This window comes from Falco cherrug, chromosome 15, assembly GCF_023634085.1.
Source record: "Falco cherrug isolate bFalChe1 chromosome 15, bFalChe1.pri, whole genome shotgun sequence".
NCBI classification, from domain to species: domain Eukaryota; kingdom Metazoa; phylum Chordata; class Aves; order Falconiformes; family Falconidae; genus Falco; species Falco cherrug.
Genome location: NC_073711.1, coordinates 6,919,023 through 6,938,150, shown reverse-complemented (window position 1 = coordinate 6,938,150; position 19,128 = coordinate 6,919,023). Strand labels below are relative to the sequence as shown.

At 36.0% G+C, this 19,128-nt stretch overlaps 1 protein-coding gene across 5 annotated transcripts in view; it reads left to right on the top strand.

Annotated features, from left to right (window-relative positions):
• STAG2 (STAG2 cohesin complex component) overlaps positions 1-18,548 on the top strand; it is an 82,208-nt gene extending 63,660 nt beyond the window's left edge. For 2 of the 5 annotated variants that reach the window (XM_055727247.1, XM_014279041.3), the window contains exons 23-34: positions 3,037-3,129; positions 5,400-5,574; positions 6,033-6,172; positions 7,296-7,397; positions 9,571-9,719; positions 10,254-10,382; positions 10,734-10,939; positions 11,361-11,550; positions 11,666-11,746; positions 13,250-13,376; positions 13,716-13,793; positions 16,632-18,548. In XM_055727247.1, coding sequence (XP_055583222.1) covers positions 3,037-3,129; positions 5,400-5,574; positions 6,033-6,172; positions 7,296-7,397; positions 9,571-9,719; positions 10,254-10,382; positions 10,734-10,939; positions 11,361-11,550; positions 11,666-11,746; positions 13,250-13,376; positions 13,716-13,793; positions 16,632-16,655 — 1,494 coding nt within the window. In that variant the 3' untranslated portion in view covers positions 16,656-18,548. Of the gene's footprint in view, positions 1-3,036; positions 3,130-5,399; positions 5,575-6,032; positions 6,173-7,295; positions 7,398-9,570; positions 9,720-10,253; positions 10,383-10,733; positions 10,940-11,360; positions 11,551-11,635; positions 11,747-13,249; positions 13,377-13,715; positions 13,794-14,386; positions 16,533-16,631 lie in introns of those variants that run through there. The other 3 variants (XM_055727245.1, XM_014279040.3, XM_055727246.1) reach the window with 2 other exon arrangements.
• Positions 18,549-19,128: the final 580 nt, after the last annotated feature.

Below are 19,128 nucleotides of genomic sequence, written 5' to 3'. Positions count from 1 at the left end.
GTAAGTTCTTCAAAATTCATCATTTTGGTAGTGGAATGTTTGACTTTTAAACCTAGAATTTCTCTATAAATTGTTACATTTTCAATATTTAAATGTCATACTATGTTTAATTTGGTAGAATTTTAAAGTTATTGCAGTAAATTAATGCAATACCTGTTAGTCTGGCACAGCAACAATGCTGAGGAGGGATAGAATACCAATTATAAACCACAGCATAGTCAGTCTTACTACTCCAGTAGTGGGTTTGAACTGTGAAACGGTGAAGTGTCAGTGAGACAGAAGAATTTGCATACTGTCGTAGTAGTATTACTGCTTAGTATGTTGTAATCCTACTTTTTGCTCTTCATCAGCATGAAGTTATTAAGTTAAATTTCAAACTTTCTCAGGGAATAGTAAGAGGGACTGTTCTGGTTCTATGTATAGTAATCTTGAAGGGCAAAGCTCTGGCAAATGTCATCTTTCTAATTTCACTTCTTGAAAATCTTGGAGGAAGGATTAGGGTTTCTTGTGTCCACTGGATAGCGTTGCTTCAGGAGGGTGATTAGGTGGTTTGATGTGTGGACTGCTTAATGAAAGATGGGTTTAGAACGGAGTTCGTAAGCACTGAAACATTTTGATGATTTCTTTAACTAAAAATAAAAGCTGTAATCAAACACTTTTTCTGGAAGCCCTCTGCAGTCCTGTAAGAAGGGTACATTTTGTGTCCTTTCGCCAGAAACTTATGGTGGAGTTGTACTTTCTTATTGGAGTTACTGATAACAACACATCTTTGTCAGAGGTGAAATAAGTACGCTTTTCAGGTTTTTAAAATACTTTGATAGCCACAGTTACAATTAATTTAAGAAGTAAGTTGTAGGCATCTGCTGTAATTTGCTAGGGAGAAAACAATTCATTACATTAAAAGATATATAATCAATACATTTTAATTTGTGATTATTGTAATAATGGATTATTAACTAAACTTACTTGAATGTGATGTATATTTTTTTCTTCAGGGTATGGTAGTATGAGCTGGTAGATACAGCAGTGGAGAAGCATGCTCTATTACTTGTACTAATGGTTTCTATAACAGGACACGTTTGAGGTTATGGTGGTTTTTTTTTTTTTTTCTTCTCTTTTTTTCTTTTTTCTTTTCTCTTTTTTCTTTTTTTTTTTTTTTTTTTTTTTTTCTCCTTATCACATTAACACTTCACTAGTCCAATAAACAATCTTGGCCTTACTGATTCAGTAATTGCAAGCTGAAGATGTGTTAAATAAATGTGAACTTCAGCGCTGGCTGGCTAGCTAGTTTACCCGTGTAGGTTTTAATGGCTTTTAACATTTCCAAAACTAAAAATACCAAATAGGAAGAGGATATGTAATTGTTGAGAACCACTTCTGTAAGTGAAGGCTTTGTAGGCATTTTTAGTTTATTCTTTAAAGGGTAAATAGGTCTTGAGTTTAGTAATAGTAATAGTGATTAAAGCTTTATCATGATCATGACAGCAGAGGCTGAGCTAAATAGTGAAAGGTTAGGTGAGAAAGGAAGATTAACTTAGCTATTTTTCAGTAAAATGTAATTTGTAATACTTCCAGCAGGAATGAAGAGAACTTACTTGAAAAGTGGTCCTTTATTGAGATAGTTTTCTGCTCCTGTATAATAAAATTTGGTAAATTCAAAGCTTTTGTAAGTTTAATTTCTGAACCACAACTATTTTATTACATTTGACTTCTGCCAAACGTACCAGGTACATACAGAAGTCCCATTAATTTCTGTTCAATGCCAATGTGACATAACAGCAAAGAAGTCGAAGCACAGAACTAGAAGTGACGCTATATTTACTATATGTACTGTGCTTAAAGATATTTTTTTTTTGTTGTTGTTCATTGGTTTTGGGTTTTGTTCTGTGACAGAATTAACCGCTGTGTGCTGTTTGTGAATAGAATGTCTATGGAATTAGCTACATAATACAGGCTGCTAAAATAAAAGACTATATAAATAGCTCAATTTTTATTAAAATTTAAACCAACAATTCTGTATAAAGGAAAGAAAAAATCCCACGTGTCATTCTCTTAACATCAGTATAGTAATCTGAATGGTAAATCTTGAGAGAAAAGGATTTATGTCGGGAAGGTGTTCATATTATACTTAAACTCATAGTCAAGAAGCAGCTGTTGCTTTTGTGATTCCTTTTGAGATTAAATGACGCATTGTACCAGTATGTTACCTTCTTTCTTGAGACTTGGTTTATGTTGCATGGACAGTTTTAAAACTTATCTCAGGGGTATTTCTTTGTCTGAACTGATGCTGTTTACACAGTTGGTCTTTCATAGTATGACCTCCCAGGTTCGACATGGGCTAGAATCTTCATATGATTGAGTTAACACCAACTATGCCGCATATGTGGATGATGTTTGACCAGTTTGATACATTTATTTGCTCATTAATCTACTTTTCTGGAAGTTCTGCGACACTTAGAAAACCACACTGTGGGTTTGTTTTTTTCAATGGAAGAGGGGAAGAAAGCCCCAATTCTCATTTGCCATTTTACTATATCCTTAAGTAGTGAGTTAAAAAAATAAAATAATACCATGTAGCCTCGTCTGTTGTAGTTACAAACAGCTATCGAAAATCTATCCTCTAGGTGGAAAATACAGATATTTTAAAGAGAAAATGCTGTGTGCTCTGGGTTGTTGTTGTTGGATTGGGTTGGGTTTGTTTGTTTGAGGTTTTTTCCCCTGTTTTGCTTGTTTACTTGGAGGGTGTGTGTTGGGCTTTTTTTAGATTTGGGTTTGGATTTTTTTCTGTTAGTGAAGTTATTTATTAAAAAAAACTATTTTCCTTCCAACTTCCATTTCTTTTTGCGGTACACAGTATGACAAATTTGAGGAAATTGCTACTTGCTATTTTTATTTGTAATAATGATTTTTAATAACACAGTGGACTTGAATGTTAACTACATATGAGGTCTGTGGTGGATAACTTTGTGAAAATGCGTCTAAATGTGACTAAAACTGAAAAAGAAAAACTGTTATATGAAATCCTTCTCTTTAAAGGAGGATCTTCTACGTCTGAAGAAGCAGATGAGAGTGTTCTGTCAAATCTGTCAACACTACCTGACCAACGTGAACACCGCCGTTAAGGAACAGGTTAGTTAGTGTTTTTAATCCTTGTAGTCTTCTAATATTACACTTCTAAAGCTGTTAAAAAGTTCATCTTGCTAGATTTTTAGTGCTTATGTGGGAATGTGGTCTGTCTTGGATGTTCAGGCTGAATGCCTTTTTAGTGTGAGTAACATACTGTACTTGTATGCTTGCCCTCCTTTAGGTAGTTTAGGTAGGATTTCAGGATCAATCTAAACCTGATTCTTTCAAGTAATTTTAGGCAGCATAAACTTTTATTCAGAGGGGTTGTTTGTTTGTTTCTTTAAACAGTGACCATGCGCCTTCCTGGTTTGTAAGTTAGATAGGAGAGTTCCATTTCAAACTTCTTGCTTACCACGTGGTCATGGCACACACATCCAGCAGAGCTAATTATGGATTCATAGGTTCAGAGCTGGAAGAGCTAGGGATGGCTATTTACAAGAAAGAAGTTACTTTCTTAGTGCTATCTTTGAATGCTTTTACATTTTTGCATTATTTTTTTTGTGGTCACCCATAGGTACACACACACATTGGTCAATTGTTAACAGTATTGTTTAGAGATATTTGGAGACCGTTCTAGCAAATGCTTGGAAGCCTCAACAACAATGTAGTACTTGTAGAAAGTGTGAGCAGTTTTCATTTTACTAGTTTCATTCAACCCCCCATATAGTTGTCCTTTGTGGGGAGAGTTTTAGCTGGAACTAAGTTCCTGTATGTTTCGGGCATGAGGGATGTAGGTATTTAGTCCATGCAAGTAGTGCCTGACATTTCAGGCAGGAGACAAAAGTCCTGTCTTTTTTTGAAGAAAAATGTAGGCATGAAGGTTTTGAGGGTTTCTTGTTTTTCTTCTGTTTCTAAAAGTGTTGAGACATCGTCTTGGGAAATACTTGTCTTGAGTTCTGAGGGTAACTGGCTCAAAGGAAAAGGTTAAACTGTTGGGACTGAGTCTCTTCAGTCTGTGGTCGAATAGTTCTCTAGCCAGGACACTCAGAGGACTTTCAGGTTCTAGTGAAGAGCAAAAACTGAGAGCAGGATTAATTCAAAGTAAATGCTTTTAATAATCTTCAGAACGCTAAAATGAAGAAAATAAAATATGTCTCTATGGGAGAAGGGCCAAACTATCTTCTGGGTATGCTTTTCTAATTAAACAAGTAGGAAGCCAAGAGCCTTTTTTCTGCTGAAGGTATTAACCTGATTGAGCTTGAAGTTGAAAATCTGGTTCACTGAGTCGCATAACTGCAGCGTCTGAAACTCTTGCCATCACAAGAGTATTCCTGGAACTAAATAGTCATGTTCTGTCAGAGAGCTACCTAGTGTCAAAATCACAAGGTTTAGGCTGCGAAAGCATGAGTAACAAAAATTACTGAAGCACCGAGTAGGTTTCTTTAAAAGTTACATAACTCAGGCTCAGGTGAACACTCTGGAAACTGGAACTGCCTCAGTCACACAGGGCATGGAGCCGTGGCTCTGCTCTCCTCTCATCTCATGGAAGGGCGCAAGGGCCTGCAGAGTAGCATGTCTGTTTTTCTGACTGGGAAGTTAGTAATAATACTTGCTTTGAGGAGTTAAGAGAACAGTTGTGTTCATTAAAATGGAAGTACTTAAGAGATTAGAGTCCAAAGAGATGAGGTGCAGCACTAAGCAGCATGTGGCCTTGGTCTGTTAGTTCGATGAATGTCACTCTAGGTACTGATACATTTGAACTTTATGGGGAGGTGGGGAACAGACATTTAAATCGTATGTCAGACGCACAAGTTAGCAAAATGAAGAGGTGGTTCCTTTTTTCAGAAGCAAGACGTACTTTAGGATTTAAAGGGATTGAGTGACCTCAGCTGTTAGATGTTTTACAAGTGTGATGGAAAGCATTGAAAAGAAAAAAGGAGGCTCTGCTGTGGCTGCTGTCCACAAAGTTCTCTAGTGACCTAACGTAGTATCTGTCAGGCAAAATTTGGAAGTTTCAGAATTTGGGCGTTTCAGGTTCCTCATGTTTTAATCTCACAATGTTTTGACATTTAGTTGTCTTCATCTATACATTATTTTTATATGAAGACCCAGTCTTCATATAGCAACCTGCTGTAAGAAGCTATGCTTATTTTGACTTCCAGTTGGCCTGTGTAGTTGTTTAGGACTTAAGTGGCCTTAAGTGGTTAAGGACTTAACTTAAGTGGTTAAGTGTACTTAAGTACACCACTGGGCTCTTCAGTATTTTGTTAAGTGGGAATAAGTTATTCTAAACAGCGTTCAAGCAAGTTTTTACTGAGGTTTCTTTCTAACAGGCTTTCACAATTCTGTGTGATGTGTTGATGATCTTCAGTCATCAGATTATGACAGGAGGACGTGACATGTTGGAGCCACTTGTTTACACTCCTGATTCTTCGTTGCAATCTGAACTACTCAGTTTTATTTTAGATCATGTCTTCATCGATCAGGATGATGATAATAATAGTGCAGGTTTGTACAAAACTTAACATTTCCTTTGTATTATTTGCCTTCTGATTAATGTATTTGCCTATGCTTTTTTGTGTTGGGGGTGGGGTGTTGTGGGGGTTTTTGTTTGTTTGTTTATTTCTTTTGTTTTGCGGTTTGGGGGGTGGGTGGGGTTGTTCCTCGCATTGAGAAGTGTGCATGGGCACAGAGGTTGGTTTGTCTTCTAAATGTCAGCAGCTGGTTGAAGCACTTTGTTTTGGGGACATGTAGGATAATCATGGTGAAGGTTTGGTTTAATAGGCACAAATATATATGTTTCTTTATCAGGAAAAGAGACTTGTCGGTGGGCAATGAAGTGCGCTGCTGTCAGAAATGAGATTTGGTTTTCTGAATCCTGACCATTAGCCCACATCACTTTATATGTATTGCTTAAATATGAAGTATTTAAACCTGACAGCTTTCATGTTCTGAACTCTTTCTAGATGGACAGCAGGACGATGAAGCTAGCAAAATTGAAGCATTGCACAAACGAAGAAATCTACTTGCAGCTTTCTGTAAACTCATTGTATATACTGTGGTGGAAATGAATACAGCTGCAGACATTTTCAAGCAATATATGAAGGTAAATTTGAAGCCTAGGAGCGATACTTCATAAAACTAGAATATAGTAGCTGTGGATTTTTTAATTATTGATTATTATTTTTTTACCTTGCAAGATAATTGATACAAAATGTGAAGAACTTAAAAGTCCAAAGTTTGTAGGCCTTTAAAAGTTCTTTTTCTGTCAGAAGGGAAAAAAATGACTGAGATTAGCTTCACAGTTCCAGTCTGTAGGTAGTGGGGGAGGGAGGGAGGAAGCCTGATCACTATTTTTATGTGCTTTTCAGTAGCTTTATAATCTTACCCCGATTGATGGTATATTTTTAATTCAGCTGTTAGTTTACCAGGCCTTTTGAGAATCTTCTCACAAAGACAACAACATGATGTCAAGTCTCATCCAATAATTCCAGCTTAAGCTTTGTAGAATAGAAACGAGAGTTTTGAGAGTTCCACCCACTACTCCATGCTCCCTGCAATGTGATCTTTATATCAGTTTTTGTCTTTCTTAAATATAAAACCCCCTTCTTGGCTCCTGGGATTCACAGTTGCACAGTAATATAAGCTCTCATTTTGTGGACATGATAAAGCTTTGCTCCTTGGTGATTACCTTAAAAAATTTTCTGTCTTGAGTGCCCTACAAATACTTTGAATCTCTAAATAAGTGAGTCTTTATTGAACCTATAAAGAACTGAATAGGCAGCTGTCTGCATTGGAAAAATTACGGCTGTGATGCTGTCCAAAAGTGTCCTTTCAGCTGAGAAAACAGAAAACTCCTCATCAGAGTTACAGGAGTTACTACAAAGATTAAATTCTAATCTTGTACCCTGAAGGGGTGAACATGTGTCATTAACAAATGTGTCATGGCCTTGAAGACAAATAGGTCATTCTGCCTCTAAAGCAATACTGATGACAAGAGTGAAAAGGAGTGGATATACTCTTTCTTGATTTGAGGGGGTTTTAGCGTTTTGGAGTGGTTTAGGATATCATTTTGATGACGCAATCATGAACATGTTAGGTTTTGTTCCTTTTGAGTGTTCAAAATTTTTTTCAAATGGCAAATCCTAATGTTGTTTTCTGAAGAATTCAGTAGTTGTAATGTTTTCAACTAAAATTGAAAGTTAACCCTTTTTTTTTATTTTTCCTAGTATTACAATGACTATGGTGATATTATTAAAGAAACAATGAGTAAAACAAGACAGATAGACAAAATCCAGTGTGCTAAAACGCTTATTCTTAGTTTGCAGCAGGTAAGAATGATTTATAATGTTTTTGTGCATGAAAATTCCATACTGTAGATCATATCCTGTTGCTTAATAGCTAGTGTGAGGTATTAATGAAGAAATTCTTACAAAAGGTAGGGATAAATAGGTCTAAATTTAAACACATTTTCTGCAAATATTTAAAAAACGGACAGAAGTTTTCCTGTATTTACCAGATCCTGCGCTACAAAAGGTATATTGAGGGGCTGATAAATATGAAATGAATTTTACTCTGTGATACCTTCTTAACTCTAAAACACTAGTTTGAGTCACGTATTGAGAAACATGTTGCGAAACTGCTAGTTTACTTATTTATGAGCAGATAAACAAGGGAAAACGCTTCCTGCCTTGTGGTGGGGTTTTGTGGTGGCATTTGGGGCGTGGGGGTGATTGCTGAGGTTTGGGTTTGGGGTGTTGTGGTGGGTTTTTTTGTTTTTGTTTTTTTGGTTTGGTTTTGGGGTCTTTTCCCTTTTTCTTTTTAACTTTTCTGAATAGTAATGGGAAGTTTTAGTAATTCAGTATTTCTTAATGTTTGGTAGGGGCTTCACCCATCTTTGAAATTAAAACATGATTTAATGCTCTCTTCAGTAAATGAGCTTGTTTGTGTGGAGACCTGATGAATTCAGTCGAGGTCAGAGTCGGATTCATCTGCTCACATGAACCATCTGCATGAATCTTATTTACAGGATCAGAACAATAAAGCCATACCTCTGCAAACCACTGTAATCCAGCGTAGATCTCTGCTACTGTTGAAAGGAAAAATGTGTACCCCAAGTTGTCCTCTCTCTCCCCATGCCTGTTTTTCTGGACTGAGGTCATACAGCTACATAGTGGATATAGATATAGATACTCATCCTGGTTGAGAAATACTCAGAAAAAGTCCATAATGAAGCCCCTAAGCTGGTTAATCTATATGGATATTGCCGATACAAGGGAGGATGAGGCCTTTCCTTTTGGTAACAGCAAGTAGCTGGTGGACCTGCAGCATAAAATATGCAACTAAATACTCCTACAGTTTTTGCTGACTTTTCACCAGAGTTCAGAAATTTTTGTGGTAAATACTATTCTTATTAGTGTCTTCTGTATTATGAATAACCAGCCCCTTATATTTTAAATGGCAGGCAGAGGAATGTAGTGAGTACAATTACACGTGTAATAGAGAGGCAGTTACATGATTCTTACATGCCAATAAGAATAGTAACATGAAGGGACCCAAGTGTTATAAAACAAACAAACAATAAAACCCCACATGTAAAGTTAAACACGTAACTAGCATTTTTTCCAGGAAATTTTTTTAAAAAGACAAGCTAACCAGAGAAGAAATAATAGATGTGATAGTGGATAAAGGGAATAAGTAAGTTGCAATGAGCTACGCCAACATAAGAGAAAAATGTGCAAATATGGGTCAAAACATTTCTATAAACAAGATGTTAAGGTTCATAGCCCTAGTAAGTCTGGTTTTGGTTTATTTTGTGTTATATGAGAGGGTGAAGGGTGAGTGTGTTAGACAAATTTAGAAAATAATAGAAAAATTGACTGTTGAAGAGAATTCAGTCAAGTTCAGTAGGATGAGAAAAGGATTGATCAAAGATTGTGAAGTTCAGAGTGGCTTTGCCAGCTATTGATGAATAGTTAAAAGTGAGTCTCGGTGGCAGAGTTTCTGGTGTCTTTGGCAACTTTCCTGAAGACATGTTTCTGTTTGAGAATTTCTTCATTATACTTGTATTTGAAAAGATATAAAAAAAATTAATTGTAAAGTAGTGGTTTGACAGACTGTAATAGTAAAGATCAGGTGAGAATTTACCCTGTTTATTTCTTTTCTGTTAGTGTATGTATAAGGGAATCCTACTGTAATTCTTAGTATTCTCAACTCTAGAATGCCTCATTTAGGGAAATGTTGAAATTGTCATCCAGCATATTTACAGTTTGATGCGTGCTTGGACAGTGTGCATTTCGAGGATTAACTCTGAAGTGCAGGCTCTTCAAGAGTAGCCTTGACATGGCTTTCCTAAACCTCCATGTTTGTCTGTTGGGGTTGTTGAATTAAGAAAAAAGAACGCTGTAAAACACTTTTTTTGGTGAAACTTAGTTCTGTGTCAATTGGTCCAAAGTTTGCTGTAATATTTTAATAAATGAAAGTCTCCCTTTTTGTTTCATACAGCTTTTCAATGAAATGATTCAAGAAAATGGTTATAATTTTGACAGATCATCACCGACATTCAGTGGCATAAAGGAACTTGCTCGACGTTTTGCTTTAACGTTTGGACTGGATCAGTTGAAAACAAGAGAAGCTATTGCTATGTTACACAAGTAATTGTGTGCTTTGTATTACTTCCCTTTTTGTAAACACTTCTTGACTAATGTTAAAATATCTTCACAGTCTTTCAAAATTTAATACAAAAAGCATCAGCACTGGAGATGATACAGCCCATTTATAAATTAGGAGATGGACTGCAGTTTTCTCTGTGAATTAAACGCAAATATTAAATAATGTTAATGTTCTTCAGCATCTCTGTATAAGCTCGTAAATGATAGTGCTATTGATGCTCTCATGAAAAAGTATTTTTAGCGTCTTACTCATGACAGTAAGAACTGATCCACTTCATTGTTAGTGGTGGTCATGTTGGCCTTATGCAGAGAACTTGAAATGCAAGGTAGAAACATCATGACAAAAAGAGTGTGTCCAGATTCAAATTGGCTTTTTTTTTTCCCCCCAGAACATGGAAACATTGAGTTACTGCTTTCTTGATATAGAGGAAGGGTGTTCAGTGTTGATAGCTCCCAGTGCTTAAACTTTTTCTTTAGTTTATGCTGTATGTGACTTAATTTTTAAATTTTTCTTAGGGATGGCATAGAATTTGCTTTTAAAGAGCCTAATCCACAAGGTGAGAGCCAGCCACCATTAAATCTGGCGTTTCTTGATATTCTGAGTGAGTTCTCCTCCAAACTTCTCAGACAAGACAAAAGAACAGTGTAAGTATTTTCTCAATATTCTTAATATTTGTAATGATAACCATAAAAGTCGCACATCTGAATAAATAATGTGTTTATGTGTATTGCATTCACCTAAAGTGGAATCTTTGGCGTATCAAGATCATTTTGTACTAAGACAGTCAGGTATAATCACAAAGGGTAAACTGTATTGTCCTTGTTGTTCTCATTTTGTGGTGGTTGAACAGAAATGGTATTTTGGCTTTGCTGTTGTTCAGGCCTATTTGTTAACTAGATGAGGAGCATTGCGTGTTAATTTCAGTACTTACCTTCCCATGTTAACATCTTGTTACAGATAGTTTGCATCTTTGTAATTATTTTTTCTATTTAAAGGTATGTTTACTTGGAGAAGTTTATGACCTTTCAGATGTCTCTACGAAGAGAAGATGTGTGGCTGCCTCTCATGTCCTACAGAAACTCGTTATTAGCTGGTGGGGATGATGATACTATGTCAGTGATTAGTGGAATTAGTAGTCGAGGATCTACAGTAAGAAATAAAAAGACAAAGCCAGCAACAGGGAAGCGGAAAGTACCTGAAGGTAGAACTTTTCTCATCTTAAAATATATTAGAGTAGACATTTGTGTAAAACTATACATGCTGATCCTTGTTCATTGGCTTGAGTGAATTTGTATGCTTAAATGTATTTTTTTAAAACAGGATTACTTCTCTGCATGCATAAGTCTTAGTGGAAAAACTATAAGAGTCTGAGTAAACATAACACTGATTCGCAAAAGAAAATAAAGGCACTGTGCTGCTTCGAGTCACAGAATATAAGAGCGTTTACAATACTCTAGCCATTGGTTATAAATCCAGGCCATTTGAGGCACATGTAAGACTTTGGGGCAAAAAGTAAAGAAATTGATTCTCGGTAGGCAGAAAGTACATATGTTAATGTCACGTTAAAGCATTCAGTTTTAGACTAATGAAAAAATTTACTGACGTCCTGTGTTTCCTTCCAGCTGAAGAAAGCAGCAGTAGTGACAGTATGTGGCTGAACAGGGAGCAGACAATGCACACGCCAGTCATGATGCAGACGCCTCAGCTCACTTCCACAATAATGAGGGAGCCCAAGAGATTGCGACCTGAGGAAAGTTATATGGGTGTCTATCCTATGCAGCCTGAACACCACCAAGCTCCCCTCGATTACAAGTACGTAGATGAGTAGGTCTGCTTTGTGTTAGTGTTCATACACAAAACCAGTTCATGTTTAAAATAGAATAATGGTCTTTTTAAGCACGCAAGTAACGTGGATGTTGGCTCAAAGGCAACAGGAAGAAGCCGCGCGACAACAGGAGAGGGCAGCGATGAACTACGTCAAGCTGAGAACCAACTTGCAACATGCTATGTGAGTGAGAGTGAAACCTTCCTTCAGTGGTTTGGGGAGGAGAGGGTTTAGTAAGTGCTTTTAAGTTGGATACATGTCCTAGTTCCCAAGTAATGTTTTTCTGTGTCTTTACAATTTTAAGTTGCCCTAGAAAAGCAGTTGTAAAAGTGCATGTGATGCGTTGAGCAGAATAGATAAGTTTGATTTCTTGCTTGCTTTTCAACTTAGATTCCAGAAAATCTAAACAGCAGTGAGCTCTGTGAAAAAGGGAACCAGTTGTTGAACTGAATGCTGTCTGTGGCATCTGAAACATCATCTTTATATATTCCTAACTGCAGTCATTTTTAGAAATAGAACATTAAAAATTAGTTTTTTAAGTGTTCAGTGTATGAAGCAGAAAGTTTCTGCTGTTTAATTCTACTATTCCTTTTTCCTTCGACTTCTGAGTTGTAAGTTTAGTGTTCAGCTGCTTTGTTTCTGAAGAAAAAGCATTCCTTTTAAAGAAACTGCTCTGTTCAACATTTCTGTGATTGATACAGATTTTGTCTGACCTAAACTGACACTCAAGTTGAGAGGAATCTTGTAGTATCAGCTTTTGTAGAACTTCCCAACCCAAACACACAAAAACCTTGTGAAGTCCTCCTTAGAGTGAACAAAGATGAAGACAGTTTAATGTTTCTTAAATGGATGTTGTCCTTCAGAGGTCATACATTCTTATTGTAACGTCACTTACTATAGCATGGATTTGACATTCAGGCTAATGAAATAAGGTTCCACGGCTAGTTTAGCTGAGGAGAGGAAGACTAGTTTTAGAAGTTCGCTGCTTTAATGAAGACTGTGAGGTTTTGCAGAAGAAAAGTACAAGCTGTGAACTAAACCCATGAACATATATGTGGAAGAGCTTTACACCTTTCCCCTGCTTGTTTTTAATTACATATGTAACATAGTTTCAGTGGTCTGGGTTTTTTTTTCAATATAGTGACACCAATTAGTATAATTAGAATGACTCCTTTTCTGATAAGGTCTGGTGTTGCACGTACATGTTGCAAGAAGAGAGGATGAAGGACTATGTGGGAATGTCTGAAAATGAATTTATGTATCCAATTTATCGCAAAGATGTTCTTTCTTGCCTTCTCAAAAGGCAGGAACGGTTTTTCTTTAGGTGGCAAAATTTAGGTTCTTTCTCACTTGAGCATAAATACTTGCATGTAAATCTCTGAATTGGATGTGGGTTTGATCTGCTTATCAGTTCCCACCGCCTCTCAGAATACCCATCTAGAGATGTACCACAAAGTTACATAAGTTGATCTTTGTTAGTCGTTCTCCCTCACTCTCTTAGTGTCTTCTAGCTGGTTAAATACCAACTATAATAGTAGTTACGCATTTATTTAATTACTTGATCTGTTTTGTGTAAAGGAATTGCCATTTGTTGGCAGTTCCTTACCAAACATTAGCTTTAAAAATATTCAGATGGGGCTTCACTTGATTTAATGCTAAACTATATGCTTTTTCTTTTCATTTCAGTCGACGTGGCACAAGTCTAATGGAAGATGATGAAGAGCCAATTGTTGAAGATGTAATGATGTCATCAGAAGGGCGGATTGAAGATCTCAATGAAGGCATGGATTTTGACACCATGGACATAGACCTAGTAAGAAATTTACTTGTCTTCTCAGTGGATTTTGGATTCGTATTTCTGCTTTTAAAGTAGGATATTTAAATCAAATTTTACTTCTGGTGAAACAGAAAAATCTTGTTGATCTCCATATTCTGAAACGGTTGTGCCACTGTCTGTATACAAGTGCCATCTGTTCTAACTGCCATACAGAAAACAAGAATGTTTCCTGTAGTAATAATAATGTGAGAGATGAACATTTATCCCCTGTAAATTCTTACCCCGTGAAAGTTCAGCTTCAGTTATTATAGTCTAAAACCTCTTGGTTTTTTTCTGAAGTTACAGTTAATGTCTTTGTTTGCTTGCTTTCTAAAGCCACCATCAAAGAACAGGAGAGAAAGAACGGAACTAAAACCAGATTTCTTTGACCCCGCTTCAATCATGGATGAATCGGTAGGTTAACTTACATAAGAGGAAAATAATGTAAAATCAGTCTGAAGGTTACAGTACTCTCTTCAAATTTTAAATGGAAGGAGTGCAATCTTTAGGTTGTCTTCATTAGCTTATTTTGGCAGACTGGTACAGTCAGTGAAATATTTTACACTGTAATTCAGCTTCATAAACTCTAAGGTAGTTAATGTTCTTTGGAAGTTTATAGGGTTTTTGTTCTTAATACTTTATATGTGGCTATGTAAAAATCAAAAGCCTTTGAATCTGAGAAGAAAACACATCTGGTATGGAAAAGACCCTTGCAGAGGTTGGTAGCAAAGAGCTTTAAAAAAATAGAAATAAAACCTGTGCATACACAATATTAAAGGCAAGTTTCCTGTTGTGATGAGCTTAGTTGAATGACTGATGTCATTACCAATTGTCAGCATTGGATGGTTTGCGGGTTTGGTTTTTTTTTTGGTTTGAGTTTTGGTTTTTTTTTTTTCTTTTTTAATTGGCATATTTACTTTTTGTACTAAGTAAGATAATGGAGAAAATAGAGATAATACAGATACTTGTTTATAGAGATGAGAGGTATTTTTTCTTTCCATATAAAGTTTTAGGTCCAAAACATCCGAAGTCTGTAGTTTCTGCTTGCAGTTGCCCTTTTTTCCGACTTGATAAATCTGCAGTCTCTATTCTCTTTAAAAAATCTGCATGAGGGATTCCTTCTGTCTTGAACCACTTGTAATGTATGCAGCCATTTTTGACCTTGTGTAGCTGGTACAAAATTACACTGGAAATAACAAGCTGCAGCAAGCCAGCAGAGGACAGTACAACAAGGCTTCCTGGGAATCTTGGACAGCTTGGTGGAATTTGGAAGACGGTTATGTATTTTTTTACAGTATTGTTGCAGCGTGTGAACCTGCTCTTGTTATGGGAAAAAGAAGACTTAAATACTGTTTTAAATGCAAATCCATATATTTTGTACCAGTAGGCCTTTGCTTTAGTAATAATGAATCAGATTAGGTTGTACATCTAGCTGTTGTGTGTTCTGTTCTTGAAGTAACACCAAGAAAGTTTATCACCTGTTTTCTGACGTTTGTTTTGAAAGAGTTCTTCCCCTCCCCTTCTTGATTCTTAATCGATTTGATCTGTGAAACACCAGCCACTTTTTATTCTGGCAATGCTGAAAATGTGGTCTTCTGCAGGTGCGTTTCATGGATTTCAGAAAACCTTTGGCTTTTCAGTTTCTAAAATCAATTCAGAATAGTTTCAATAGGTTCACCGTTAGCGAGGTGTCTTTCCTGGTGCTTGATTTCTCATCCATCCCGCCCCGTCAGCCCGGGCTTTGCCGGGCGCTGCTCATTGCAGTGTGGGCGCCTCCCCACATGATGGCAGCCGGTGACAGCGGCATTGCCGGCCCTGCCATCCCTGCCATCCCTGCCGGCCCTGCCATCCCTGCCTGTGCCCCTGCTCGGAGAGCGGTGGTGCCCTGCAGGGCATTGGTACGGGCAGGGGGCACCACCTAGCAAACCTTTCCCCCAGGCAGGATGCAGCAGGGGGGGTGGTCCTGGAAGCAGGACTGCAGAAAACAGTTGCATCCCAGATGCTCTATAGCGTAAACCCCACCGCGATTGCTTTAACTAAACGGGGGAAAGCTCTGCCGATAGTTTAGGAGGCAACATGAATCCATATGACATCGGAGCTCAGCTTATCAGTCAGTATTTTAAATGTAAAAAACCAATTTCATAAATGCAAAAAAAAAAAAAAAATCTTCTCTGAATAAAGTTAATTTGCTTTATTCATATAATTTATTTCAGAATTCCATTACTCTCTTGGAGTTGTTGCACTTGTTTTCAATAGATCTAGACGTAATAAAGCTGTTTAATTTATTCAGATGCACATGGTTTATGGTCAAAATTTTAGTCTGTCTTCTCGTTTTTTGATGTGTCCACTTACTGCTGGCACCAGAGGCAGTTCTGTCTTCGTGTGCTATGTTGTATGATGCATCTAAAGTGAATTTAATGCGAAGAACAGTAAAAACTGGTTTGTAAACAGATAAATGTGAACAGCAGTGTTAAGGTTCAGGAAAATTAAGTCTCTCGTGGCTCTCTCTGATTTTATAAAGTCCTATAAAAGCTAAGACAGTCACAAGATCTGGATCTTCTGAGATGGTTTGTCTGGCATATCAGTGGTGATCCCTACTTCCATTGGCGTAGAAAACTATATGGCTTGCTCCCACGTGGGAAGTGGAAACTGACTCTTCGTTTCAGGAAAGCTTTTTCTTCACTTAATCACGCAGTCTCCTGAAGGACAGCATTTTGATTTTACCTGATCATTGCTTGATTTTTTTCACTGTCTTCCTGACAGACTTGATACGTTTAATAGGAAATATTAAGTTTATGTGCTGGCTAGCCACTCTGAGGCAACCTGTTGTTTTTATGAACAGACACAGCAGCAGCCAGCGTCTATAGAGTGTTTTGTCCCAGGCCAAGTTACTGGAAGCTACAGCTGTAGAATGCCATTGTCAAAAGAAGTATAAGTTAGTCAACTAACTAAAAATTATTTTTCAATTATTACCTAAAATAATTGAAGCACAGGCTTTTATCACATCCCTACTGGATCTAGCTAACTTCAAGTGTGGGAAAAATCTTTTCTAACGAATGAGGTGCCCTTTTCATATTATTACATAAATCAGAAGTGTTTATTATTACATAAATCTGGTTTGGAAGAAAAATAAACTTATAATGCCTTAACATATCTTGAAGTGTCTTAATCTTAAATCATATACTAATTGCTTTGTTTTTGTTAACTGTGTAGTAGACTACAAATTGACACCATTTCTAACTTTTTTTTTAGGTTCTTGGGGTGTCAATGTTTTAATACCAGAGCAGCAAATAAATCAGTGGTGAAGTCATTTTCTAAGTGGAAGAGGAAGTTTTTCAATACAAAATTGTGGTAGATACAGTGAAATTCTGAACAGATTTTTCTCTAAGGAGAATGACATGCTTTCAAGATCAAGTGCATTGAAGGGGCAGTTTTGTTTGCCTGAAAAAAAAAGAAATGTAAAGGACAAGTAAACAATTTGAGGATAAGCTACACTTTTTTTTTTTGTTGGGGAAAAAAAAAATCAATATTTTATTTATGTGCTATCAGTTTATTTCCGGAACATAAGAAGTATTCCCTCTGAGTTTTAACCTAACAGTCTGAGAGGAGGTGTTTGGTACAGATGTGAGCCCCTCTCTATACATTTGCTGGCTATACTAAATAATCGTGAGCTCTGCTGGATTGCTGTTTACATCCGTGAACTGAAATAATAGATGGATTGGTTTTCTTACAGTGATAGAACCAGAAGAGTGTCAGTATTTTAAATTAAATGCAAACTTCAGCAACGGAAGGTTTGTATTAATCATGGAAAAAATACGTAAAGCAGAACTTTAACAACTTTTTAATCTAAACCACACTTTTAGTCCAAAAGCTTCATGCTGTCCTTCTCAGAAAGGTCCATAAACTATGAACCATCAGAAGGTAACAGATCTCAGTCATGCTTGCCCATTACCAACCCTGAAAGTTTGCTTGTCCTTTAAGAAAAATGTAATGTTGTGAAATTCCTTCCAGTAGTGCCACTGTATTTTGTCTCCAAATAAAAGAAGCTTATTGTAGTATGTTTGCAGAAAAATTCTAAACAAAAATTATACAGCTTATTAGAGTGTGGGAATAGGGATCTAAATTTTAAATAAAATTATATATATATATAAATTGGTGCTGATTTTATAATTGCGCAGTTTGTTTAGTTTTTTCTTACTTTTAAATTCCAACTTAAAATTATGAGGTTTCAGAAATATATTGAAAGTTTAACAATGTTTAAAAATAGAAGAGCATGAGAATTCATGCTTTAAAAATGATTTTTAAATTTGTATTTTATATTGTTTTATCTATCTGTCTTTGCAAGCAGTCTTCAGGTTAAAGATACTTCTAACAGGTTACAGTACATTTCCTCTGTATGTAAATTAGATTGGATAATAGAAATTCATAAACAACCCATAATATTCTTTGAAAGCTAAGCTTTAAACTTCATTTTGTGTCCATTCACAAATAAATTAAATTTGGTCTAAAACAGAAAGTGGATCTATGCCATTTTGACATTGACTCATTTTGCAAGGCTTAGGCAGCTAGACATCATTTTAAAGGAAATATTAACTTATATTACATATGTATATTTTTTGTCAGTTGTCTCTCAGTTCTTGAGGTATATTATTTTAATCATTCCATGCCTTAATATGCTTGCAATACAAGAATCTCCCCAAATGGGTGAATACAAAAAGGCTTCCTGTTTTTAGACTCGGAAATTAAACATTCGGCTGTGGTAGCCAAAAACCATAGATTATCTAAAGGATCATGATAAAATATAATTATTTTACTAAGTCATGGGGTAACAACAAACTCAAAACTAGATCTGCCTAACTCATTTTACATAAATAAATACTCTCATGTCTAAAAGTACTGCCTATATTGTTTTTCACACCACTGCATTTAATAGAACTGCTGAGAGGACTGTATATATGATTTTAAACTTAAGTTGATTTTTCTTACTCTTGAAGGAGTGTTTCTTTGTGAAAGCAGTTCTTACAGCTTTGTTTTCAACCAGCTAAAAATGTTTTATATATTTACCTTAACCTGTTGTCCTCCACATTCTATTGTCCTAATTGTACTGTTTTCTGATTTGTATTTATGTCTTGAGACAGTAACTTTTTGAATAAAAATAAACCTACAGTATGTTGTATGTTTGATCTTTTTAAATCGGGGTTAGGGGAGGACAGTGAAGAAGGGGGTATGAGTAATGCAAATGTTATGTTTATAGAAATCAAAATCTTTTTCCATGTCTTTTAAGTGTTTGTCTCAGAGTTGGGATAATGTATGAAAAACTGCACTGTTTTATATTTGTAATAAATTGTACAAGTTTTTAAAATGTGAATAAAGCACTAATTGGGTAATAATTTAAAGTAGAAAACTTAATGCAATCATGATTGTTTTACATATGCTTTAATTTGAGATAAACTTGTTAAAGAATTAGTGTAAATACAGAGTGAGCTTTTCAAGAGGTTAGTACCTGCAAATAAAATTTTTAAAATTTGTATAGAACTTTTACATGCCAAGAAATGAATGGTTAATTATTTTTGTGTTACGTTTTTTAAAGGTTTATCAATAGCCTTTCTGTTGGTTTCATTTTCCTATTAACTTTTAACTGACATTATTCAGAATGCTTTTGATTCAGACGTTGGAGGTACTGTATATAGTCCATTTGAAATACCACTGAAAGTGTATGCTACTTCCCATTTCTTACCTTATCATGCAC